The 22,700-nt window shown below is 46.9% G+C and overlaps 1 protein-coding gene across 2 annotated transcripts in view; it reads right to left on the bottom strand.

Moving 5' to 3' along the window:
- Window positions 1-22,700, bottom strand: part of WDFY4 (WDFY family member 4) — a 250,053-nt gene that overhangs the window by 212,582 nt on the left and 14,771 nt on the right. For both annotated transcript variants that reach the window (XM_070364483.1, XM_005900617.2), the window contains exons 2-5: window positions 14,846-15,096; window positions 5,611-5,725; window positions 4,629-4,741; window positions 2,475-2,609 (exon numbers count right to left, since the gene is read on the bottom strand). In XM_070364483.1, the coding sequence (XP_070220584.1) occupies window positions 2,475-2,609; window positions 4,629-4,741; window positions 5,611-5,725; window positions 14,846-15,079 (597 nt within the window). In that variant the 5' untranslated portion in view covers window positions 15,080-15,096. The remainder of the gene's footprint in view (window positions 1-2,474; window positions 2,610-4,628; window positions 4,742-5,610; window positions 5,726-14,845; window positions 15,097-22,700) is intronic.

Raw genomic sequence — 22,700 nt, 5'->3', positions numbered from 1 at the left:
CTGCCTGAGACTGGTAAGGTCAACAGCCACCCATAAAAAGGTGGCAGGGCTAAAATGTGGACTCCTAACCCAGTACAAGCAGTGGTTATCCTTTCCATGTCAGAATAACACAAGAGTGTTTGACTCAGAGAGGTGTCTTATTACACAGACATGCAGAAAACGCCACCTGTGATTAAAATACAGAATTAACGGTGCTATTTAAAAAGAGAGCTGTGTTCCTGGATCCCTGGCTGGCACTCAACCTCTACTTCTCCGTAAGATTACGAGCGCTATCCTGTAACCTCCTAGCTGGACTTCTTGCCCCCATCCATCCCATGTTCCTATGGTTACCTCCTGAAAACCTACTGTGCACGGGCATGGAAACCAAACGCTCTAACATGGCTCAGGGTTCCGCATGGCCCAGCCCTGCCTCTTCCCTCATGTTACCCTGTGCACTCTCCTTTTGGCTCTTGGTGGTCTTGTGGGGACCCTCCTCCACTTTGGCGAATACAGAAAGCTCTTTCTGCCAAATCCTTGAGCCCCTTTTTGCACAGTGATGGAGTCTCAGCTGGATAGTCATGGAACTGGGGACAGCCCCCCTTTTCTGGTCTCCCCTGAAGATGGCCGGTGATTGTGGCCATGCGACCCTTCACCTGGCCAGCCGTTTCTCCTCCTCTCCTGTCTCCTCCCCCTTCACATCTCCATCCCAACCTTCAGCTCCCTGGTTCAATGCCATTTCCTCAGAAGTGTCTCCATTTGTGCTCAACCGTAAGTCAGGTCCCCTGGCTCTCATTTCCAAGCACATCTCTCAGTTTTCCATCAGAGCATTTAAAAAACTGGATGCTGCTCCTTTATCCATGTGATTATTCTCCCCAGTTGGCTTCTCTATCTCTCTGTCATCTCTATGAGAGGGTGTGGGTCTAGTATAGAGATGCACCCAAGAGGAGCTCTGTACATTTTTGTAGAATGAAATAAGGAAACTCTGAAGAACCTTGAGGTGGTATTGCTGTGGCTCACATTCTGTCCATACATAGAGAGGACCGCTGAAGACAGGGCTGCATTAATTCCCTGCAGAGCGCGTGGAAACCACACAATAAAGACTTGTTAAGTACCCAGTACTGTGTCCTGACCACCACTTAAAATATGATTTATATGTGGGCAAATGAGGCCTACATTTCTAACAAGTGAAGCTTAGGGGACAGCCCTGCATAAGTGGAATCTGGCAGAACTCGTGAGATACCCAGCAGGTAACGAGGATTCTGGCTTGAGCATTGGTCTAAGATGGGCGCAGGTGTGAACACGCATGTTCAGTGGCCAGCTGCACTGGTGGTTCCCAAATGGTCCTGTGTACCTGCTCCGTGTGATACCCTGGCCAAGGCACAAAGAGAAGGAAGGCAGACAGTACCCCGCCTCCACTGGAGAGGCCAGAGGAGTTTTCTGGAGAACACAGCACTCCAGAAGCTGAGAAAGCAGAACTTGTCAGTAAAGGGGTAGGGGAGAGAGGTGAGAAGTTATGTGAAAAGTCTCTGCCAGTTAGAGAGGACAGGAAAGACGGGCAGTGACAGAAGCACACCGCACGTGACAGTGGCCTGAGATGGTCCGAGAGGAGAGATGGAGGTGACCCCACAGAGCGCTTAAATGCAGACTCCGAAGCCAGATCCCCAGGGTTCCAATCCCTGCCCCCACCCACCTCCTCTATGACCCTTACTGTTGTTGAGTCGCTAAGTCATTCCCACTGTTTTGTGACCCCACGGACCGTAGCCCGCCAGGCTCCTCTGTCCATGGGATTTCCCGGGCAAGAATACTGGAGTAAACTTCCATTTCTTTCTACAGGGGATCTTCCTGACCCAGGGCTGAACCCATGTCTCCTGCTTGGCAGGTGGATTCTTTACCACTGAGCCACTTGGACTCTGGACTCGTGTTTACTCACCGTACTTTAGATCACGCTGAATGAAGATGACAATACCATTCACATCCTGTGATGAAAGACAGGACTCAGGCAGGTGATGGGTGTAAGGTTAGGGCACAAGGCTGGTATATAGAAAGTTCTTATAGAGTTACACAAAGGGGGCTTAGCGAGTTTGTTCTCAGAGGTGCAGGGGCCAGAGACAGGAGGTTCCAGGTGTCCAGGAGGGTGGGCAGGACCCTAGAACACAGACTGGAGGACAAGAAGTTGGTGCAGCCAAGCAGAGGAGGAGGAGAAGCACATTGTTCTGGAAGAGAACAAGGGCAACACAGAGATACAAGGAGGCGGAGAGAAAACAAGGGCAACACAGAGATACAAGGAGGCGGAGAGAAACTCTGTCTTCCAAATGCACGGGATTCCACAGCCTTTGCAGAGCCTAGGGGTGAAGGGGTGAGCTGGGCCCTCCAGGAGAATAGAGGAGGCTCAGAGCTAGGGGTAGAGAGAGACCAGAGGAGGTTGGAGAAGCAGGTTGGAGGACCAAGAAGCAGCTTGGCCTAGGCCCAGGGAGTCCAGCCCTTCCCCTACTCACCTGCACAAACATCCTCTGAACTTGAACATCACTCTCTAAAAGCTCATCCGTTTCCAGAGGAAAAACAAAGAACAGGTAAAGGCACTGGAGGAGCAGGGCTGGGAGCCCAGATTCAGCAACTCTGCCCAGCGTCTCCTGCAAGGGAAGTTCAGACGTGACCCAGGGGTGCAGAGCACAGCTCCAGACCCAGACCAGAGAAGTCATCCAACTCGTTTCTTTCAGCCACGAACTTGGGGAAGTCACTTCCTCTCTCTGGGCGACACATTCTCAATTAGGAATGGAGACAATTTTAGGGCCAGAGGGACAGCTGTGAAGATTAAGTTTACATAAAGTGTGTATTATGTGCTAGGTAGATGTATCTTTTACATGATAGATGATAGGAAGGAAAGTGGGGCGGGGGGGGCTGCTGCAGAGCAGAAATCAAGGGCATTCCTGGCAATCACACCACTGATTTTGACAGGTTTCCTCCTGATGAGGGAACTGGAAACTCAGTCAGGAAGAGGTGGCTGAGAACAAGTTCAAGCATCTGAATTAAGGACATGATCAGGGCCCTTTCCATCCCCTTGCTCAGATCCAAGACCTCAGCTTGACCCAAACAGCCCTATCGGTGAGGACCAATAACCCAGAGAGCCACACACCTCAGCAGCCCCAGGACTGCCAGACAGAGGACAAGGAGTCAGAACAGAGGGATCAGCCTGAGTGTGCAGCGTCACAGGGCCTCTCTCCACGGGCTCTGCCTGCAGCTCCACTGCTGTCACTGCACTGTAACCTCTGCATGTGTGTGCACATACATGAGTGTGAGAGAGCACGCGTGTGGCTAATATAAAGCACACAATATCCCACCCTATTGACTAAGCTGACAGACACGGTGGGTACGTTAGAAAAAAGAAAGGAAGAATGTACAGTCTGGGCCAGCACCAGGCTGCTGGTGCCTAAAGGTTTTCACTGCAGGTAATGTCTGCCACCTGTATCGGGCACATGCCCCTGCGTGGCCGCACTCAGGGTGTCTCTCCCTGTGCTCTGAACTGCACCATCTCCCCAGAAAGCCAACTGCTTACTCTCTCACTGCTTTGGAGGCAGACTCCTCCCAGCAGAAAGCAAGGCTTTAGGTTTTTACTGCCCATGCTGAAAACAGGCCTTCCTCAGCGGGTGAAGAGCCCCTACCCTGTGCTCCAGGTCACTGTCCCTGATGTGGTCCAGGCGGTTCACAGAGAGGAAATGTCAGGCAGGTGGTCCTCCCGCTGGTGAGCAACTGTTTGCCATGCTCCTCTCCCGCTTCCTGGTACCATCTCCAAATGCCCGTCAGATGCCCGTGTTCACCACTAGACAGAGGGCAGCCACCACCCCAGCCTGGTTCCCTGCTGCTCCTAGGCTGGGCACCAGGACACTCACAGTGGGCACTCTCACTAGACAGAGGAGCCTCTGGACCTGCCCTGCACAGGACTTTGGGTCCTTTATGCTGATGGCCACAGCTTCTGGGGGCTGCTTCTGAGAGACCACCCATCATCGGCAGACCACTCAAGGTCCCCGCCTCATGGTGGGATGAACACAGCCAGGATGGGGCCTGGAGGGTAAGAAGGAATAGCGGTCGTTTTCATCTCTGGTGCGGCACAGGGCAGGTGCCTACAGGCCTGGCTCCTTTAGTTCAGCAGGAGGCAGTAAAGAGCAGTGGCTAAAGCATGGAGTCAGACAGGCTGCACGTCACAGGCAAACCTGATTGTCATCACCAGCGCAGCATCACTGCAATCTGATTCCAGGGTCTTGGGAGGATTAACTGCACAATGCATGGCGTGCACCCAGCCCCGCCCTGACACACAGGAAATGTAGTCTACACATCACCCATCACTGATCCTCACACTAACCCTAGAAGGGAAGCACTATTATCTCTAACTTTAAAATTAACAGCACAACAGAGATGCAAAGAAATCAAAGAATGTGTGCAAGGTGGCACACAAGGTGAAAAGGCAGGATGAGACTAGGCAGGATTTCAGACTCTGGAGTCCATGTTCTTTATCCAAGGGGCGTCGAGGGGGAAAAGCTGTAGGTCAGTTTCGTGGAAAGAAAGCACCCTGGAGGAATTCCACTGCCCTGTGCTGGGACACTGGTGAGACGTGCCCAGCCAGGGAGGCGGGGCCAGTGGGGCCTGGAACTTACGGCATCCGTCCCCGTGAGCACATACACCGACTTCAGGAGTAGGTGACCTTCCTGAGGCACGTCCGCATCTCCCTTCCACTGCAGCAGCTTCCCGGCTGCCACCCGTGCTTGCTCTGGCAACAGTGTGGGGAGGAGAGAAAGTGTCACCAGCAGGCCGTGCGGTGGCCAGGTCACCCAGCTTCCCTCCACTTGGGCCCCTCTCTCCCCAAGGTATGCCTTAGCATCCTTACGGAACCTCCGCCTCTTGCACGCCCGACAGTGATGCCTGTATCTACACCAAACATTCCATTCTCTGTCAGCATTAATCTCCTTGGAGGATAGCTTTTATCATGCCTTCATGCCTGTTCAACAGCCATCAATGGCTCCCTGTTGCTAAATAATAAGAACAAGCTCCTCAGCAGCTGGACTTGCCACAATCCAGTGTCTTCTCCCCACTTCCTATGGCACACAGCCCCTTTTGTCGCAGGGAGTCCTCCATCTACGATGCTCAAGCTATTCCTTCCGCCTGGCATCTCCTTCTGCTCTCCGCCTCATAGCCCAGGCTCTGGGGGTCCAACTCCATGAAGGAAAGGATGTGAGTCAGGAGACCTATAGCAGGAAATTTGCTTGGCTTTGGTTTTGTGTGCGTGTGTGTGAGTGTGTGAGTGTGTGTGTGTGTGTGTGTGTGTGCGTGTTGCAGGGAGCAGCGTCTGTGTGTGTATGTGTGTATATATATCACACACATACATAGGGTAGGGTCAGTGGTGTGAGTGTGTGTCCCTCCCAAGAGCAGCAAATTTTCCCAAGTTCGCCTTCTCTTCCCTCTTCTGGCCTTTTCCTCTCTTCTCCAGGGTCCTCAGGGTCAGAACCTGGCCTGCTGTACATGTTCAAAGGCTCTGCTCTAACTCCCCTAGAAAGCAGAGGGGCTTCGCCAGAGGCCTGGGAGGGGCCCGCAGAGCTGTTTTGCTCTGCGTGAGGTTCTCCAGGACAGCTCTTCTCTTACCTGCAGGCTTTCCCACAAGTGCCTTCTGTATTTCTTGGGCAAACTGGTTGGAAACATCTTCAGCCAGCCTTTGAAGACTGGGAAAGCAGATGATCCCCACGGAGTGTTCCCAGGCCTGAAGTGCAACATGCAGGATTCACTCAGTGGTGTCAAAGCTACAAAACTAGGCATCAGAATCACCACCCTGCCAGCCTAAGTCACTTTCTCAGGTTCTCGGAAAGCCGCTGAATCACCCACGCTCCAGCTCCCACTGTCTCCCTACACAAGTGAGATTCTGTGAATTCTTCAACTCATGCTGAGCTCCAAACACACCCAGCTTTGACTCTGGACGTCTCCCCTGAGCTCGCGCTCCTGAAACACCAAACACGCTTTGCTGAATCAACTGCCTTCCCTCCAAACCCAGTGTATCTTGTCTCAGGGGATGGCCCTACTGAGCACTCACCTGCTCTAGAGGGAAATTCCAAGAGCAATTCTCTAGGTCCCTCCTGCCTCCCCTTCCTCACCATCAATTTCTGGGTCTCACTGATTCTCCTCTTACACTCTTGTCAAACCTCATGCAAATATTTTAGTGTGGTAGTGCAAGTATTTCTTTCAGATAAATTCCAAAAGATAGAATTGTAGATTTAAAAAAGCAGGATTTTCAATTGTTGTTGTTCAGTCGCTCAGTCATGTCTGACTCTTTTCGTGAGACCCCCATGGACCGCAATCGCACCAGGCTTCCCTGTTGTTCACTATCTCCTGGAACTTGCTCAAACTCATGTCCATTGAGTCAGTGATACTATCCAATTAAAAGAGTGTTTTTTTTTTTTACCATTTTTTTAGTGATTTGGTACCTATTACTATTAATAACTACTAACTCACTCTCCAGAAAAAGTTTACCAGATTAGCCTCCAAGGGCTCCTTGGAAAAGGGCTGATTTCTCTCCACCCACACCAATATCGAGCACTGTGGTACTTTTTCATCTTAAATAAGAAAACTTACAGAAGAAAAAAATATCTCATTTAAGTTGCAATCTTTGGGTAACTAGAGTGGATGAACACTTTTAATGCCTTTTGAATTAGCCTATTATTCTATTGGGTTTTTCATTATTTTCTTATTTATTTTTAAAATCTTTTTATATACAAAAATCATTAACCTTTGGTCTGTAACATTATCTCAGTTTTTCTGAATCTGTCATTTCATCTTTAAGTGTGGTATTGCTTGGTAAACTGGACAGAAATCTGAAATTCCCATGAAATGAAATTTCTCAGTCCATCCCTTCACTTCTGGATTTAGCTCCAAGCTTAGGAAATCCTTTTCCAGTCCAAGTTGTTGCCGTCGTTGTTTGTAGTCTCCCGTTTCTTTTAATTTCCTTAAAATCCTCTCTTATCTGTCCCTTTCATCTCTATCCCATCTGGTCTTCTTTTTCCTCAGACTTTCCCTGATTATTGTTTAAAATACTATTTAATAGAAGTCTTACAATTCTGCTGGGGATGCCAGACTCGTCCCAGAATTTCCTCCAGTTTCCAGAGTAATCCTGTTCCTAGGTCTGCTTTGCATGTGAGTCCTTTCCCTTTGTTCTCCCGTGTCGTCCCGGGCTGAGTACAGAGCAGAACGACTATCCTTGGCCCCGAACTTGAGTTCCTGGCAACTCCTGACCCCGGGTTCCCACCAGGGAGGTAAGCTGCTGTGCCCATTCCTGGCAGTGAGTGGCCACTGAAATGCAATTTGCTTCCACTGCTCCCACTCCTTCCCAAAGGCCTGACCAATTTTTTTTTAAGCTGAGATCCTCCTTCTAGAAAGGGTGAGAAAGACATAACATTTCCAAAGGGAAATCATTCTCAGCGTGTTTCCTTGCAACATATACTATGTTTGTTTAAAAGTCAAAACCTTTAAAACTCTTCTTGATGTGAAAAGACACTATATACAAAACGAGGATGCAGACTACAGGTCGGGAGACAGTATTTGTAATGCATGTAACTGACAGAAGGCTGGTATTTAGACCCCTATAAATTAATTTTTTAAAAGGCTGATTTTTTAAAAACAGGCAAATGAAGTAACACACAACTTACTGAAAGATAAACAGAAAATTACTAATAATCAGGGAAACGCAAACTATAACTGCAAGAAGATATTTTATGCTTTTCTGGTTAGCGGAAAGGAAAAATCTGACAATACCAAATGTAGGGAAAGTGAGGAACCATGAACCCCCATACCCTATGCTGGAGAGTTACTTGAAAGAACCTCTTTGAAGAGGCATTTAACATGATTAAATAAAGCTAAGGGGGCACATGTCCAACCACCCAGCAATTCCAGTGCTAGAGAGAAGTCTCTAAGTGTATCCCTAAACACGCTGGCGTGTGTGCACAGGTGACATGGACAAGAAATATTTATGCAATGTTATTTTTGATTGGGAAAAATTTAACGTTCATCAATAGGATAATGAATGATTTGTGACAAATTTATATAAGGATAGCACATAGAACTGAAAAAGAAAAAAGAAATAGAGCTGTATCAATACAGATAAATCCCAGAAATAGAATGTTGTGGAAAAAGCAAATTGTGAAAGTATATTACAGTTTGAGTCTACAAAAACTTGTCAGACTATACATAAATTACATGATATTATTACTTATGGTTATAAAAATACACCCATATTATTGTATAATTTACATACAGTTTTATAGGTATCTTAGAATGATACCATAATATAGTTTTACAACTTGCTGTCTCTTTGTATATTATTTCGCACAGGGCATGTTAATTCAGCAGGTTGGGAGTTACCATTGGGAGGGAGCGGAAGGGGAATAAGTTCTTGAATTTATATAAACGTGGCTTTAGTTTATCTGAAATGCTTTATTTCTTTTATATGGGTGGTGCATGCGTGCATGCTAAGTTGCTTCCGTCATGTCTGACTCTTTGTGACCCTGTGGACTATAGCCCTTCAGGCTCCTCTGTCCATGGGATTCTCCAGGCAAGAATACTGAAGTGGGTTGCCATGCCCTCCTCCAGGAGATTTTCCTGACCCAGGGATCAACCCTGCATCTTACTTCCTGCCTTGACAAGCAGATTCTTTACCACTAGCACCACCTGGGAAGCCCATATGGGTGGTGAGCACCTGGCTATTTATTTTGATTTGAACAAAACTTTGTATCTGAATTAGTTAAAAAAATTTCAGCCCTATAAATGGACATAGTCACACCTTTCCTTTGTAAATAAAATAAAGTAAATAAACAGTATATCAGAACTTTGCTAAAACTACATACTATTTTACATAGTAGGCCTCCAACAAATATTTGATAAATGAACATATGACAATGGGACTCACATTTTGCAGAATAATGGCCAAATGTGTTGCTGGTTTTGTGCCGAATGCTGTGCCAAGCACTGACATGCATTGCTTTCACTAATCCACGTAACATACCTTTGGGATTGGTATTATTATTATTCCCACTTTACAGAAACTGAGGCAGAACCAGACGGTAACCTGAGATAACCAGTTAAGCAGCAGAGTAAAGAGTTGAATTATCTCACGCATACCTAGATAGCACGTGCGTGTCTAAGAAATCTATGGCTACCACCTGGAAACCAGCTATCACCTGGAAAAGTTAACCTCTGCAGAGAAAAGTCAGTCCTCCTGGCTGGGAATTTCAGTGGTAACATTATTTCCTTCCCCAGGACTAAGAACTCTATGATATCTTCCTAACAAATGTCTGTGCCTCCTCCCAGCGCTGGCAAACCCCCGAAAGGCTGATTTGCAGGCAGTTGACTCAGAGGCATCGAGACTGTCTTTGAGCAGTGGGACTCCAGGAGGCACTCCACAATAAAGCTAATTGGGCCACTGTGACTTGAGCAGTGATTGTACACTCAGCCAGATTCTCCCAAGGCTCACACTCCTTCCGGGGACCATGATGGCTACTTCTGGAGGCCCATGAACTCTTTCAGGCCGCTGGGGTGCTATCTGATGCACAGAGGCAATCATTTACTGAATGGTACCATGGAGACCCCAAAGAGTTAAGGCGGCTTTCAAAAGGAACTAATTTTTCCCCCAAATTGGGATTTGCATGCTGGGAGAATATTGCTCAATATTTTAAAAAATTTTTATTTACTTACATTCTCTAAGCTGCACCATCACGTCCTGTGGCTGTCCCCTCAAGTGGAAAAAAGAACAAGAAAATGATGCTCTGGTCTCCAGAGCATAAGGAATGACAGACGCTCTAGAGGAAATGAGAGAAAACCTCGGCTTTGAAAGACAGAGAACCTGGTTAGTTTTCAAGTGTGACTGCCGCATTGCTATTTCTTCATTGCTGCAGAGTTTGATGACTTGGCCTTTAAGTAAACTCAAAATATTTCAGATACTTTCCATGAGTTTCCCCTGCTAATTCTCTCCTTTGTAAGCAGAAAAAAGTGATGCATCAAAAGTTTATTAACATAACAAAAATATTGTTCCCCTGAGAAGGGAATAAACCATATTGCAGGCCCCACTCTGAAGTGGATTAGAGCCAGAGATGAACAAGAAGGAGTATTTATCCTCACCATCCCCTCTGGATGTCACACTTGGAAATAACTCTTGGTCATCCTTGTTATTACATTTAATGTCACTTCTCTCTCTTCCATAGTCAGTTGAGTCCATGCTGGGTTTATATAAGAATAATTGACCACATCCAACAGTATAAACTCTGTACCACTGGCTGGGCAGTTAGCCTAAGAGTACCTTTTCACACACAGACACACACACACACACACAGACACAAATACAACTGACTTAGTTTTAATTCTAATCCCCCAGCACTAGGAAATAAATGGATTCCTGCTTGTGTTACCCACTGTTCTGATTATCTATTGCTGTATAACAAACAAGCCCAAATTGAGTGGCTTAAAATAACAGCAATCGTTTATTTTTCTCATGGACCTGCAATTCAGGCAGAGCTCAGCAGGAACAGCTTTTCTCTGCTTCACTCAGCTGGGGTGGCGAACAAGGGCTAAGAGATCCAAGATAGCACACTCACGTGGCTGGCAAATTGTGCTGGCTGTCAGTAGCAGGGCAGCTGCAATGCCAGGAGCTTTGGTTCTCTCCACACGGGCTTTTACTCAGGGCTGCCTGGGCTTCCTCACAACATGGCAGCAGGAGTCTAAGAGCAAGTATTCCAAGTGACAGGGAGAAGCTACAATTCTCTTGAGACCTGAGCCAGGAAATGTCATTTTTGCCCTATTCAATTAGTCAAGCCATCACAAACCCATCCAGGTTCCAGGGGAGGGGACACAGATGTCATCTCTTGAAAGGAGCAGTGTGAACCTATTATCAGTATCCCTAATCTACCAAATGCACAGAGCTGCCTTTTTCCCCATGTCATCCCACCCATGAGATTGTCTGTCCCAGACAGGGAGGAATTTTACACTAATTGCCAAGGATTCCCCATCGTCTAGCTGTCTCCTTTCTCTCAAAGTACATATTCTAAGGACAATCTTCAACAACTACACCTGTAACTCTAGTTTCTCCGTCTATTATTACCCAATATCTATATGCAGAGAGAGGATGCAGGTGGTTCCCTTTTCCCTAAAGCAGTCAACTGAAGGCCAACAGGACCTGCCCGTACTTGTGAGAGGAAGGCCTTTTCTTGCTCTAAGAGCTTATGATAGGAAGGTTTCAGGAAGACCAAAGCCCAAGGCTCTTGGTCCATTGAATCCTTCCTGCCAGCACCACCGTGCACCCTGGGGAGTCATTGGCTCTGTGCTGCTTCCTGCGTGATCCAATTAAACCACCTCCTTGTCTGCAAGGTTCTGGGGTCGACTCCCTAAACACACAGGTGCAAGGAGTGGCAGTCTTTCTGAACTCAAGGAGACATAGGAAAGTCTTGACTGGCCACTTGCCATGGGAGATGGCTTTTTAAGTCCTGATACTCCTAAAAGGCTTCTTTGCAAACAAACTCAAAGAACTCTGTTTTATGGATATACAATTTGGAAGAGAGTTTTTACAAGCTTGATTTCTTACATTGTAATCCAGTGGCCATCCTCGGGCTTCATCTACAGCTCAGATGTTATCTGCACTACAACCCCTCCCCCACACACACACACAAAAACCAGCTTCCCACCTTCCCCATGTTCCTTTCTGCTACCAATTCTTAATTAAGAAGCTTGAGAGCTATTGTTGTGGCAGGATTTTATTGGTCAGAGCTTAATAGGAACAACAGGTTTGTAAACATATGGGCCTTAAAAGAATATAGATTTTAAGTAAATGATAAAAAAAAAAAAAAGAAAGAGAAAGCTGATGATAGTCTGCCTCTACAGGGCTCATCAGAGGTGCGCTCCAGAGATCCGACACAGCAGATGCTGTCAGTGCTTTTGGAGATCGTGGTAACTAACGGGATTTCAAGCTGCGCATGTGCAGTCAGTTTCCGGGAGACTGGCGGGAAGGGAATGGGCACCATGTCTACTCTCCATGTGCTGTGGACTTTACAATCCTCATCTGACCTCACCCTCACAGTATCCCAGCAAAGTGGCATTGATTCCACTTTACAGATGAGGAAACGGAGGCCCAGTAAAATGTAGTAGCTTGCTCAAGGACGCTCAGCTAATAAGCAATGGAGCTGGGTTTGGAGCCCTACTGTTTGACTCAAAATCCCATGTATTCAACAATAGGGCCATAGTTCTTCCTGTAATTAGGAAAGGGTTTGGGAAACATGAACCAATATTGATGTTAGGTTATAATAGGAACCACTTGCTATCCGTGAGGTCAATGTGTATATAGGGTCAGATAACATAGATCAGTGATGTGGCTTGGGTGTATTAGAGAGTGAGGGACTAGGGTGAACTAAGAGACCAAGACCATCTTCTGTTTAAAGAGGTGCCCCTGACCATCTCCATCCAATTATCACTATTGGAGCTACAAATATTTTCAAGAGGAATTTGAAACCTGTCTCAGATGAAAACTTTCCACTTTGAAGAAATGGCACCAATTCATTTTTGAATGAATTCAATTTTGAGAGTCCCTTGGACTGCAAGGAGATAAAACCAGTCAATCCTAAAGGAAATCAGTCCTGAATATTCATTGGAAGGACTGAAGCTGAAGCTGAAACTACAAGACTTTGGCCACCTGAAGTGAAGAACTGACTCATTGGAAAAGACCCCGATGCTGGGAAAGATTGAAGGCGGGAGGAGAAGGGGACGACAGAGGATGAAATGGCTGGATGGCATCACCAACTCAATGGACATGAGTTTGGGTAAACTCCGGGAGTTGGTGATGGACAGGGAGGCCTGGCGTGCTGCAGTCCATGGGGTTGCAAAGAGTTGGACATGACTGAGCAACTGAACTGAATTCATTTTTAATTCCTAGAAGCCAAACAAACACATTTTAGGTCCTACTCAGTATCCTCTGTTCTCGACAGTTGCAGGTAAAACCTCTATCGGTCTTCCTTACTTTCATAGCACCAGGCCCAAAAGAGACTACAGGAGCTCAATAAATAGCTACTCTGTCCATGGAATTCTCCAAGCAAGAATATTAGAGTGGATAGTCATTCCCTTCTCCAGGGGGTCTTCCCAACTCAGGGATCAAACCTGGGTCTCGAATTGCAGGCAGATTCTTTACCATCTGGGCTACTGCTGCTGCTGCTGCTGCTAAGTCGCTTCAGTCGTGTCCAACTCTGTGTGACCCCATAGACGGCAGCCCACCAGGCTCCCCTGTCCCTGGGATTCTCCAGGCAAGAACACTGGAGTGGGTTGCCATTTCCTTCTCCAATGCATGAAAGTGAAGTCGCTCAGTCGTGTCCGACTCTTAATGACCCCATGGACTGCAGCCTTCCAGGCTCCTCCATCCTTGGGATTTTCCAGGCAACAGTACTGGAGTGGGGCGCCATTGCCTTCTCCGTGGGCTACTAGGGAAGCCCAAATATTTGTACAACAAAAGAATGAATTCTCAAATCAACAATCTGGAGAGAGGCAAAGAGGTGTCAAGCCCCAGCTCTCAGGTGCAGAGTCCTTTCATCAGGGCTAGGGCTGCTCAGAGGGGTGGGAAAGATACAGCGCTATGGCTGAACCCAGACACTTTCCCAGGGACTTGGTGGGCGAGAGGCAGCAATTCTCACATTCCTCTTATAAGGCAAAGGTGATCTGAGAACTGGGTAAACGGCCTCCCAGAAGTTGGGGTCATCGAAGCAGGAAGGGCTGGGAGTGAGAAACCTAAGTGGCCCTCTTGGTCTAGTTGCTCTTTTCCAGTATGTTCCCTATGTGCCAGTTATCCAGGCTGCGAAATGGGATATAGGGAGCATACTAGTCCAACACATGAAGAAAATTATGAATTCATAGACAATAAGTTCCTTGGCAATTTTTTACAGAAAGGCATGCCTAAGTATTCAGTGCATCCTATAAATATGATCCCAAGAAAATTCTGAGTCATCTTTGTAAATCATTAAGTATTTCTGGTTAATAGGTTAGATGAAACACATTAGCAAAGGGATTTCCCAATAAAAATCTGCCAAAGCCTCCACCTGGATATCCAAGTTTATTTTCAAATGTGAAAGTATCTCATATTCTCCATACTTTGAATGTAAGTGTATGGATTTTGCAATAATATCCAAAATCAATGGTCAAGCAAAAACTAAGTCTTCATAAAAAAAGATGCTTTTCTAACTCTACAATTAGACTTTAACACACTCAACTCCAAGGCAGACCTCACTGGCAGGAACTTCATTCCAAGACAATAAAGGAAATTCCTTGTACCCAAACTGTTCTCAGCTGCCACCAGCCAGAGTGCCAGCCCAGTGGGCAGGCTGGGCTTCTCTTGTGTGTCTACGGCCAAGGAAGGGAATACTGCTCTGCTGCTCCCCACTGATCACATCTCAGTCTGCGTTATTGATGCAACTTATGTTCTGACTCTCCCAGGCCCTGGTGTTGGAGTCACCAGCCACGCCGCCACTCACATGTTAGGACACAGATTCCTTTCCTAGCTTCCAAAGGAGCAGGTTTCTCCTCTGGCCCCTAAGCTGGGATTGAACAATATCATTGTTGAACAATGTCCTTTTTTATTTAAAGAGACAATAATACTCAAGAGCCAACTGTCCATCCTTTCCAAGTCCATCCTCACCCTGGAGATAAGCCTTGTTGCTATCTTTATTAAATAGCACAACACTCACCTCTAAGCAACCAATCAGAGACCACTCGTGATGATATTAAAACCACCGACTCCAGCTTCCAATCATCCCAGAAGGGTCCCCAGAGTGCTGTATCATCTTTTTACAGTTTCAAAAATGAGAATACCAACCTTTAGGAACAGTGGGAGAAGATTCAACAGGCTCTTCTGTTGTTCAGCCGGGCTCCTGGAAGCCAACTGCTGGTATTCCAGAAACTTCCTTTCCAGCATCTCCCAGAGGGCAGTGGGGCCGGGGGTCTGCCCTCCTGGTGGGAAATCAGGTTGCGCAGCATCAGGCTGGGCTTTGTTTTCGGAACCTGGGTCCTCAGCTCTGTCTTCAGCCTCTGAGACATCTTTCGCCTCCATGCCTCAGCAAAGCAAATCTGAATTCAGAACAAAAAAGAAAACTGAATAGTCCCATCACAACACTTTCTGATGAAGCTGATTGTGGAACGAAATATCATCCTCATTTAGCCCAGTTCCTCTAAGAATCTGAAACTGACTGAAATAAGGAACACTTCTGAAGAAAGAGATTCCAACTTAAATGTGACTCATATTGACAATCTAACATTTGCCAGGCACCATCCTGGGCTCTTTACAGACTCCCTCACAAGAGACATGGGTACTCTTATCTTCTCTATTTAAGTAAGGAAACTGATGATCCAAAAGGCACCCAGGCAACGAGACGTCCAGCTGAAATGTGAACCTTTAATACCAAACCTGGCTTTTTTATTATCTGACGCTACTCCTCTTTAAGAATGCTGAGTAAATAGGAAAAACATGTAAATGTCTCTCAATATTTGTAGAGGCATGCAATTCCATATCTTCTATTTTAACTCCATCACATGAGACCAAAAGGCTGCAAGTTCTTCATTCTCAGCGTTATTAGCTCCATACTCAATATTTTTAGAGAACTTTGCCCTCAAAATGACTCTTGAAATCCCCTAGTCAACTTAAAAGAACCAAAACCGATGTTTACAAGCTGGGAGGCCGGGGTCAGCAGGCCTGAGGACAGGAATATATGCCATGTGTGCGTGCTCAGTCGCTCAGTCGTGTTTGACTCTCTGCATGCCCATGGACTGTAGCCCTCCAGGCTCTTCTGTCCATGGGATTTTCCAGGCAAGAATACTGGCATGAGTTGCCATGTCCTCCTCCAAGGGATCTTCCCCACCAAGGAATTGAACCCGTGTCTCTTGTGTCTCCTGCATTGGTAGGCAGATTCTTTACCACTAGGGCCACCTGGGAAGCCCATGAGTGAGCAAGTGAGTGAAGTCGCTCAGTCGTGTCCGACTCTTTGCAACCCCGTGGACTGTAGCCCACCAGGCTCCTCCATCCATGGGATTCTCTAGGCAAGAATACTGAAGTGGGTTGCCATTCCTTCTCCATGGGAAGCCCATAAAACTAGCCAAAGGCTTATTTACCACACAGGCAGCCTTGAGAAAGTACTGCTATCTGTGCCTGTGACTTTTCAATTGCCGTACTCTGTTGCTGAGTCAGGACAGGCTCACAGCACAACAGAAGTTTGTTTGTTGTTTGTTTGTAGGACACTCCGAGCAGAGACCAGAGTGTCAGGGTTCCCTGCAAGAAGCCATCCCTAACCACGATGCCACCATGAGGGGCACAGAGGTGCCCATCCTGGACCCCAGCCCCCGACTGACAGCCACGAGTCAAGGGGTGGCAACCAGACAGATGGACACAGAGGTGGGTCCACAGTGTTTTGCTCTGGGCTAAGAAGCTGAGGAGGTACATCGTGCTTTATTCTGAGCCTGAACACAGAATCCTTGCAGGCTAGAATTCCCGCTAACTAAAGATCACATGGCCAAATAAGCCAGCCTGTTTTGAAATGTTCTCACCTTTTAGGTACAAAACTCCTTGAGCCCCTGCTCTTCTATCAAACATACTCTCACACTTCGTTTGCAGAAGTCATTTTCGTATACAAAAGTCATGTACATTCAGCATCAAAAATTGGGAAGGAAAACAATATCAGGAAGAATATCAAGCAGGCCTACATCCAAAAAGCTGACCATCAATAGTCAAGCTTTTCTTACAAATATACTGTTTAATAATATCACTGAAACACACTTTTTGTTTGTACTTTTGCTTTCATTGGTTGGTTGGCCAGGACCTCACTGGGGTTTATTTATTTCCATGTGGGGCTTGACTGTCAGCTGCAGAGCTTCCCAGGTGGCTAAGTGGTACAGAACCCACCTGCCAAGCAGGAGACACGGGAGATGAGGGTTCAGTCACTGGGTCAGGAAGATCCCCTGGAGGAGGAAATGGCAACCCACTCCAGTAATCTCACCTGGGAAATCCCATGGACAGAGGAACATGGCGGCTCTAGTCCATGGGGTCGCAAACAGATGGGCAGGACTGAGTTAGCAAGCACTCAGCACCTCAGGGCAGGTGGCAGTTGCCTCACATTTCTCAGTCTCAGCACCATCTCCTTCCTGACCAGGACCAGGTTCCTCTCTGGTGTTGATTGTTTGTTCACTTTTCCCTAGACTCTTCATCCCCCATTCCCATCTACCCCACCCCACCCAGCCCACCTGCTTGATAGCATGGGTCCTTATAAAACATGGCATGATTTCTGAAGGCATCATTTTAATTTCCCCAAATGACTTTTTGCATCTTTTCTCAACTTACTTTCTTACTCAACATTATGACTTCAGACCCAAGCATGTGGCTCTGTGTTTGTCAACCTCGTTTCCTCTGTTGCTCCATGTTAACTGGGCATCATGTGCCTGTTTGATTTGTTCACTCCACAGTGGATGGTTCGATTGCCTGAGACTTCCTGCACTGCCCTCCATCCTGTCCTGGACATTCCCACCAGGCTCCCCTCACGGGGCCGCATGTGACTGGCTCTGGGTACAAACACCTAGGCAGGAGTGCTGAGTCAAGAATGTATGATGTCTCTTGATTCAACCAAGTACAGTCGACTAAGATGCCTCCAGAAAGCTGGTGCTGAGCCACACTCCCCCACCTCCAAAGGGTCCTCTGCCATCTCCTCCACACCCCTGCTTGATATCACCCTGCTTCCTAATATTTGCCGATCAGACTGAAGTAAAGCACTCCCTCATTTTAATCTGCATCTCTCTCACCAATGAGTCTGAGCGTCTCTTTATATGACTCAGTCTTTGGATTTCCTCTTCTGAAAAATGACCACTCAAAACCTTTGCTTAATTGTCTTTGCCTATCTTTTTCTTGTTGCTTTGAGAGAGTATATTCTAAAAATAGATCCCGTGTTGCCTTTAAAAATAGCTAATATCTTCTCTCAATCCATTGCCTCATAAATTAGTTCATGACTTTTTTATGTCACAAAAAAGTACCATGACTACTTCCTATGTTGTTAAAAATCCCCTACATCTTCATTTTTAATGGTGTGTAGTGCCTGTAGAACCATGCTGATCCTTCATTAAACTAATCCCCTACATGTAGGCATGTAAGTCATTTCTAACTATTCACTGCTGTAAGCAGCACGGTGACAATAACACTGATGTCTAAGCCTTTCCGTCTGTTCATGATTAGACAACAGTTTGCAGTACATTCCTAAAAGGGAATAGCTGGATTTAAAGATAGGTAAAATTTGTAGGCTCTTGACACATATTTGCAAACAGCTTTCCCCCAAACACCTCATCAATGTACAGTCTTCCTACCAAGCATGTGCTGGATTTGACACTTCCTTAGTTACCATTTTTTTTTTCAATTCTCGCTGATTTAGTTTAAAAGCTGATTAAATGGCATCCACAGGCACATGAGAAGAGGCTCACCATCGCTAATCAGCATGGAAATAAATCAAATCCGCAATAAACTATCACCTCACACCTGTCGGAATGGCTATCATCAGAGTGAACACAAATAACTAATGTTGACAAGGTTTAGAGACAAGCAGACCCTTGTAGACTGTTAGCAGAAAAGTAAATTGGTGTAACCACTGTGGAAAACAGTATGGAGGTTTCCCAGAACTCTGAAAATAGAACTACCTTTTAACCCAGAAATTCCACTGCTGAGTATATATCAAAAAACAAAGCGATAATTTGAAAAGATAGATGCAACCCAATGTTCATAGCACTATCATTTACAATTGCCAAGATACGGGAGCAATCTAAGTATGTATCAACAGATCCGTGGATAAAGGAGATGTGGTACATCTGCACAACAGAATCCTTCTCAGCCATAAAAAAGAATGAACATTTGGCATATACATCAGCAGGGACGAACTTGGAAGGCATCACACTAAGTGAAGAAAGTCATACAGAGAAAGACAAATCCTGTATGGTATCACTTACATGCAGAATCTAAAAACGAAAATGAACTCGTGAATATAACAACAACAGAAAGAAATAGACTCACAGACATAGAGAAAAGCTAGTGGCTACCAGGAGGGAGAGGAAGAAAGGAAGACACTACTGTGATTGGAGAAAAAGAAGTATAAACTATTGGGTATAAAATAAGCTGTAAAGATGGGGCTTCCCTGGCTGAGCCAGTGGTAAAGACCCCGCCTGCCAATGCAGGAGACATGAGAAACGTGGGTTCGATCCCTGGGTCGGGAAGATCCTCTGCAGGAGGGCATGGCAACCCACTCCAGTATTCTTGCCTGGAGAATCCCATGGACAGAGGAGCCTGATGGGCTACAGTCCATGGGGTCACAAAGAGTCGGACATAACTGAAGTGACTTAGCAGCAGCGGCAAGCTGTAAAGATAGGTTGCACAACATGGGGAATATAACCAGTATTTTATAACAGGAAAAATGGAGCATAACCTTTAAAAACTGTGAATCACTGTCTATCTCTGTCGTATCTCACTATGTATTTTGTTAGATGTGTTCTTGTCTGCCTGCTATTCAGTGTCCTTCCAGGCTCCTTGTGGTGGTTTTCTGGTGTCAGAGAGATGCCACATGTTCTCATTTCAAAAGTTCCCTGTAGGGGAATCCCAACTGTTCCCCTGGCATTAATTATGCCCAAGAGCCACATATCCACTAAACGTTAGCTTTGTGAAAGAAGACCGTTGCACCTTCATCAGCTGCTGCTGCTGAGGCGCTTCAGTTGTGCCCGACTCTGTGCGACCCCATAGACGGCAGCCCACCAAGCTCCTCTGTCCCTGGGATTCTCCAGGCAAGAACACTGGAGTGGGCTGCCATTTCCTTCTCCAAAGCATGCATGCATGCTAAATCACTTCAGTCATGTCTGACTCTGTGCGACCCCATGGACAGCAGCCCATCAGGCTCCTCTGTCCCTGGGATTCTCCAGGCAAGAACACCGGAATGGGCTGCCATTTCCTTCTCCAGCCTTCATCAGGGGTTGGCATGAAGTAGAAGCTCAATAAAATGTTACTATATACACAAACAAATGAATGAATGGACCTACATGCTGACGGCAGCCAGATCTCTCTCCATAGCCCAGACCTCTCTTCTAATAAGTCCTTTTTCTACTTGGATCCCCCAGACTCTGAAAGCCATTACATCTCAATCAAACAGACATTCTTATCATCAACAAAACCAGCCTAAGTCCAGCACAGACATCCCAGGACACAGGATGGAGGCTACAGTCGATCTAGGCTTGGCTGTATCACATAAAAGTCATCTTGGGGTTACATCTGCAGGTGCTACTAAAGGATTCATTCAGTAAAATGTATCAGAGGCCCTGCTAACCCACCACGTTCCTAGGATAAGCAGGTAAGAAGAAACAGTGAGTTTCAAGCTGTGAAAATGTGATCCTGGGGGACAAAGCTGGACACCCAGGGGGAATATCAGAGCTGCTCAGGTATCCTCTGAAGTTAAGAAGCCACGTTTACTAAAATGTTCCCTTGAAAAGACTGAGATTTTCAGAAAAACAAGCATTGCTAACAAAACGGGATCCGTGAATCGTGTGGAGAAGTTGTCTGACTCAAATATCAAGTTGTGGCCTTCTCTCCTGTCCTGTAGGTCTGCTTCAGTTTTGTTTGTAAAAGGAAGGAACTGGAGAGTAGCCTGTCAAGGCTGTATGAAGAACAGCAAGAAGAAATTAATTCTAATCTAATCAGGAGTGTCTTCTCTCCTCTGTAAGCAGATGCAGGCACCAGCACAGACTCTGGAGCCAGGCTGCTCCAGTTTGAATCTCATGGGCTTAGATCAAGTGAAAATCCTGTCCCAGGCTCAGTGTCTTCATTTGTGACATGGGATAATAATAGGACCCCTCAGAGGAAATGGAGTCAGAGCTCTAGCATGGCATTTATTAGAGCCTTCTTGGTACAGGATTTACCTGCATCCCTTCACGTAATCTTCCTGCCATCTGGCAATGTCAAAGCTATCAGCCTTTGTTTGCAGATGGTACTAAGGCTCGGAGCAGAGAAGTGACCTGCCCAAGGTCCCATTGTGAGTCAGTAGCCCAAGTCGGGTCCACCCTGGGTCTACAGACAGCTCTGCAAACCAGGGGCTGAGCTCAAACAAGGGCTCACTTAGGGCACAGGGAAGAGAGGGGGCTTGGCCAGGTACCACGCTAGAAAGTGTCTTGGAGAAGTAGAAGTTTGAGGAGGGATGAAAGGAAAGATGACCTGGCAGGATTAGAAGGCTGGAGGCTACAAGGGGTCCCAGGAGACTCCAGGGAAACACAAGGCCCCACTCTGTACTGGCAAGTTATTTCCCAGTTCAGGTCAGGCTCCTGGCATGTGACACGTAGCCCAGCTTAGTCGTGTCCCCTCCGCATGCCTCACCAGGCAGACTAGAGGCCCTGCCTTTCTGCAGCCTGGATGTGGCTGTGGGAGACAGGCAACTGTGCAACCAGCTGCCCACTCATGCTGCCCCCAGGCAGAGCGGGGCTGCGGGGCTGAGATGGGAGCCAAAGGCCTAGAGTCCAGGCCCAGGCTGGTGCGGTGCTGCCTCAAGCAAGCTACTTCCCCTCTCTGAGTTTTCTCCTTGTTGAACTGGCCCTGGTGATCTCAGTTCCACCCTCTGGCCTTTACACACTGACCATAGGAGAGATGCAGGCCAGTGAGTCAGTGCAGAAGGGCTGGAGAGGTGCTTGAGTGGGCTGAGAGCCTGTGGGGTGTGTGTTGTGAAGGGCGTAGGCCAGCTGCTGTGTAGGAGCCAGATGACAAGTCTGCAGTGCCCTGAGAAGGGGAATTCCCTATGACCTCAGGGACACTGGGGCTGGGAATGTCCATCTACCCTGCACGGATCCCTAGTGCTATCGGAGCTTTATAATGTCTCAGAAGCAAAACATCCAGGGCATCCTGCTCTCAGTTGCTATGCAGGAGGCCAACATTTGAAGAATCATCTGGGTGACTGACGCTTGGGCTGCTAACCCCACCTTCAGCTGACTGCTTCACCCCTGACTTCCTGTGGGATGATTTGTCAACGGGTAGAAGTCTCAGGATGTCATGTATGATTTAGCAACCCTTGGAGTTAAAATGTCGGGAAGCTATTCTGGAGGAAACGTGTGTAGGTGTGTGGAGCCACCCTCCAACAGGGTATGTCGGAAGAAGCCTGGGACTCGCTGCATTCTATAGGGAAGCTCAGACCTAGTGGCGAAGAGTTGCGATGATAAAATTCAAGATGGATGTGCCCCCCATTTCTTGTCCGCCTATATGACTGTTAACCCTTTCTGGATTGCACTCCCCCCAGCACAGAGGCATACCTATTTACCATCCACATCAGGGGCATGGTCCCCAGGCCCCGGAGCTGGGGGAGCCCCTAAACCAGGTGATAGAGAACAGAACAGCAACTTTCCATGTACCTGCTGCAAACGACCTGCATTCCTTTCCATTCAAAAGTCAGTTCCTCATTGTATGTCAGCAGATCCAAATGCTGTTACTCCTGTGTCCACAAGAGCCTGGCCTCAACCTGACGCTCTCAGGGGGAAAAAAATCAGAAAACTAATCTTGTTCCAAAAACAAGTGCAGGGTGGGGTTCAGCCTCACTTCCTTCCCCACCATTTCATATTAACAGGAGAGCTTACAAGCAAATGAAAATAGGGAGGGGTGGATGGAAGTTACAATAGCGCGGATGCTCTGT

This window comes from Bos mutus, chromosome 28 (assembly GCF_027580195.1).
Source record: "Bos mutus isolate GX-2022 chromosome 28, NWIPB_WYAK_1.1, whole genome shotgun sequence".
NCBI classification, from domain to species: domain Eukaryota; kingdom Metazoa; phylum Chordata; class Mammalia; order Artiodactyla; family Bovidae; genus Bos; species Bos mutus.
Note: the sequence above shows the minus strand (reverse complement) of the source record. Positions and strands in the feature narration are given on the sequence as shown.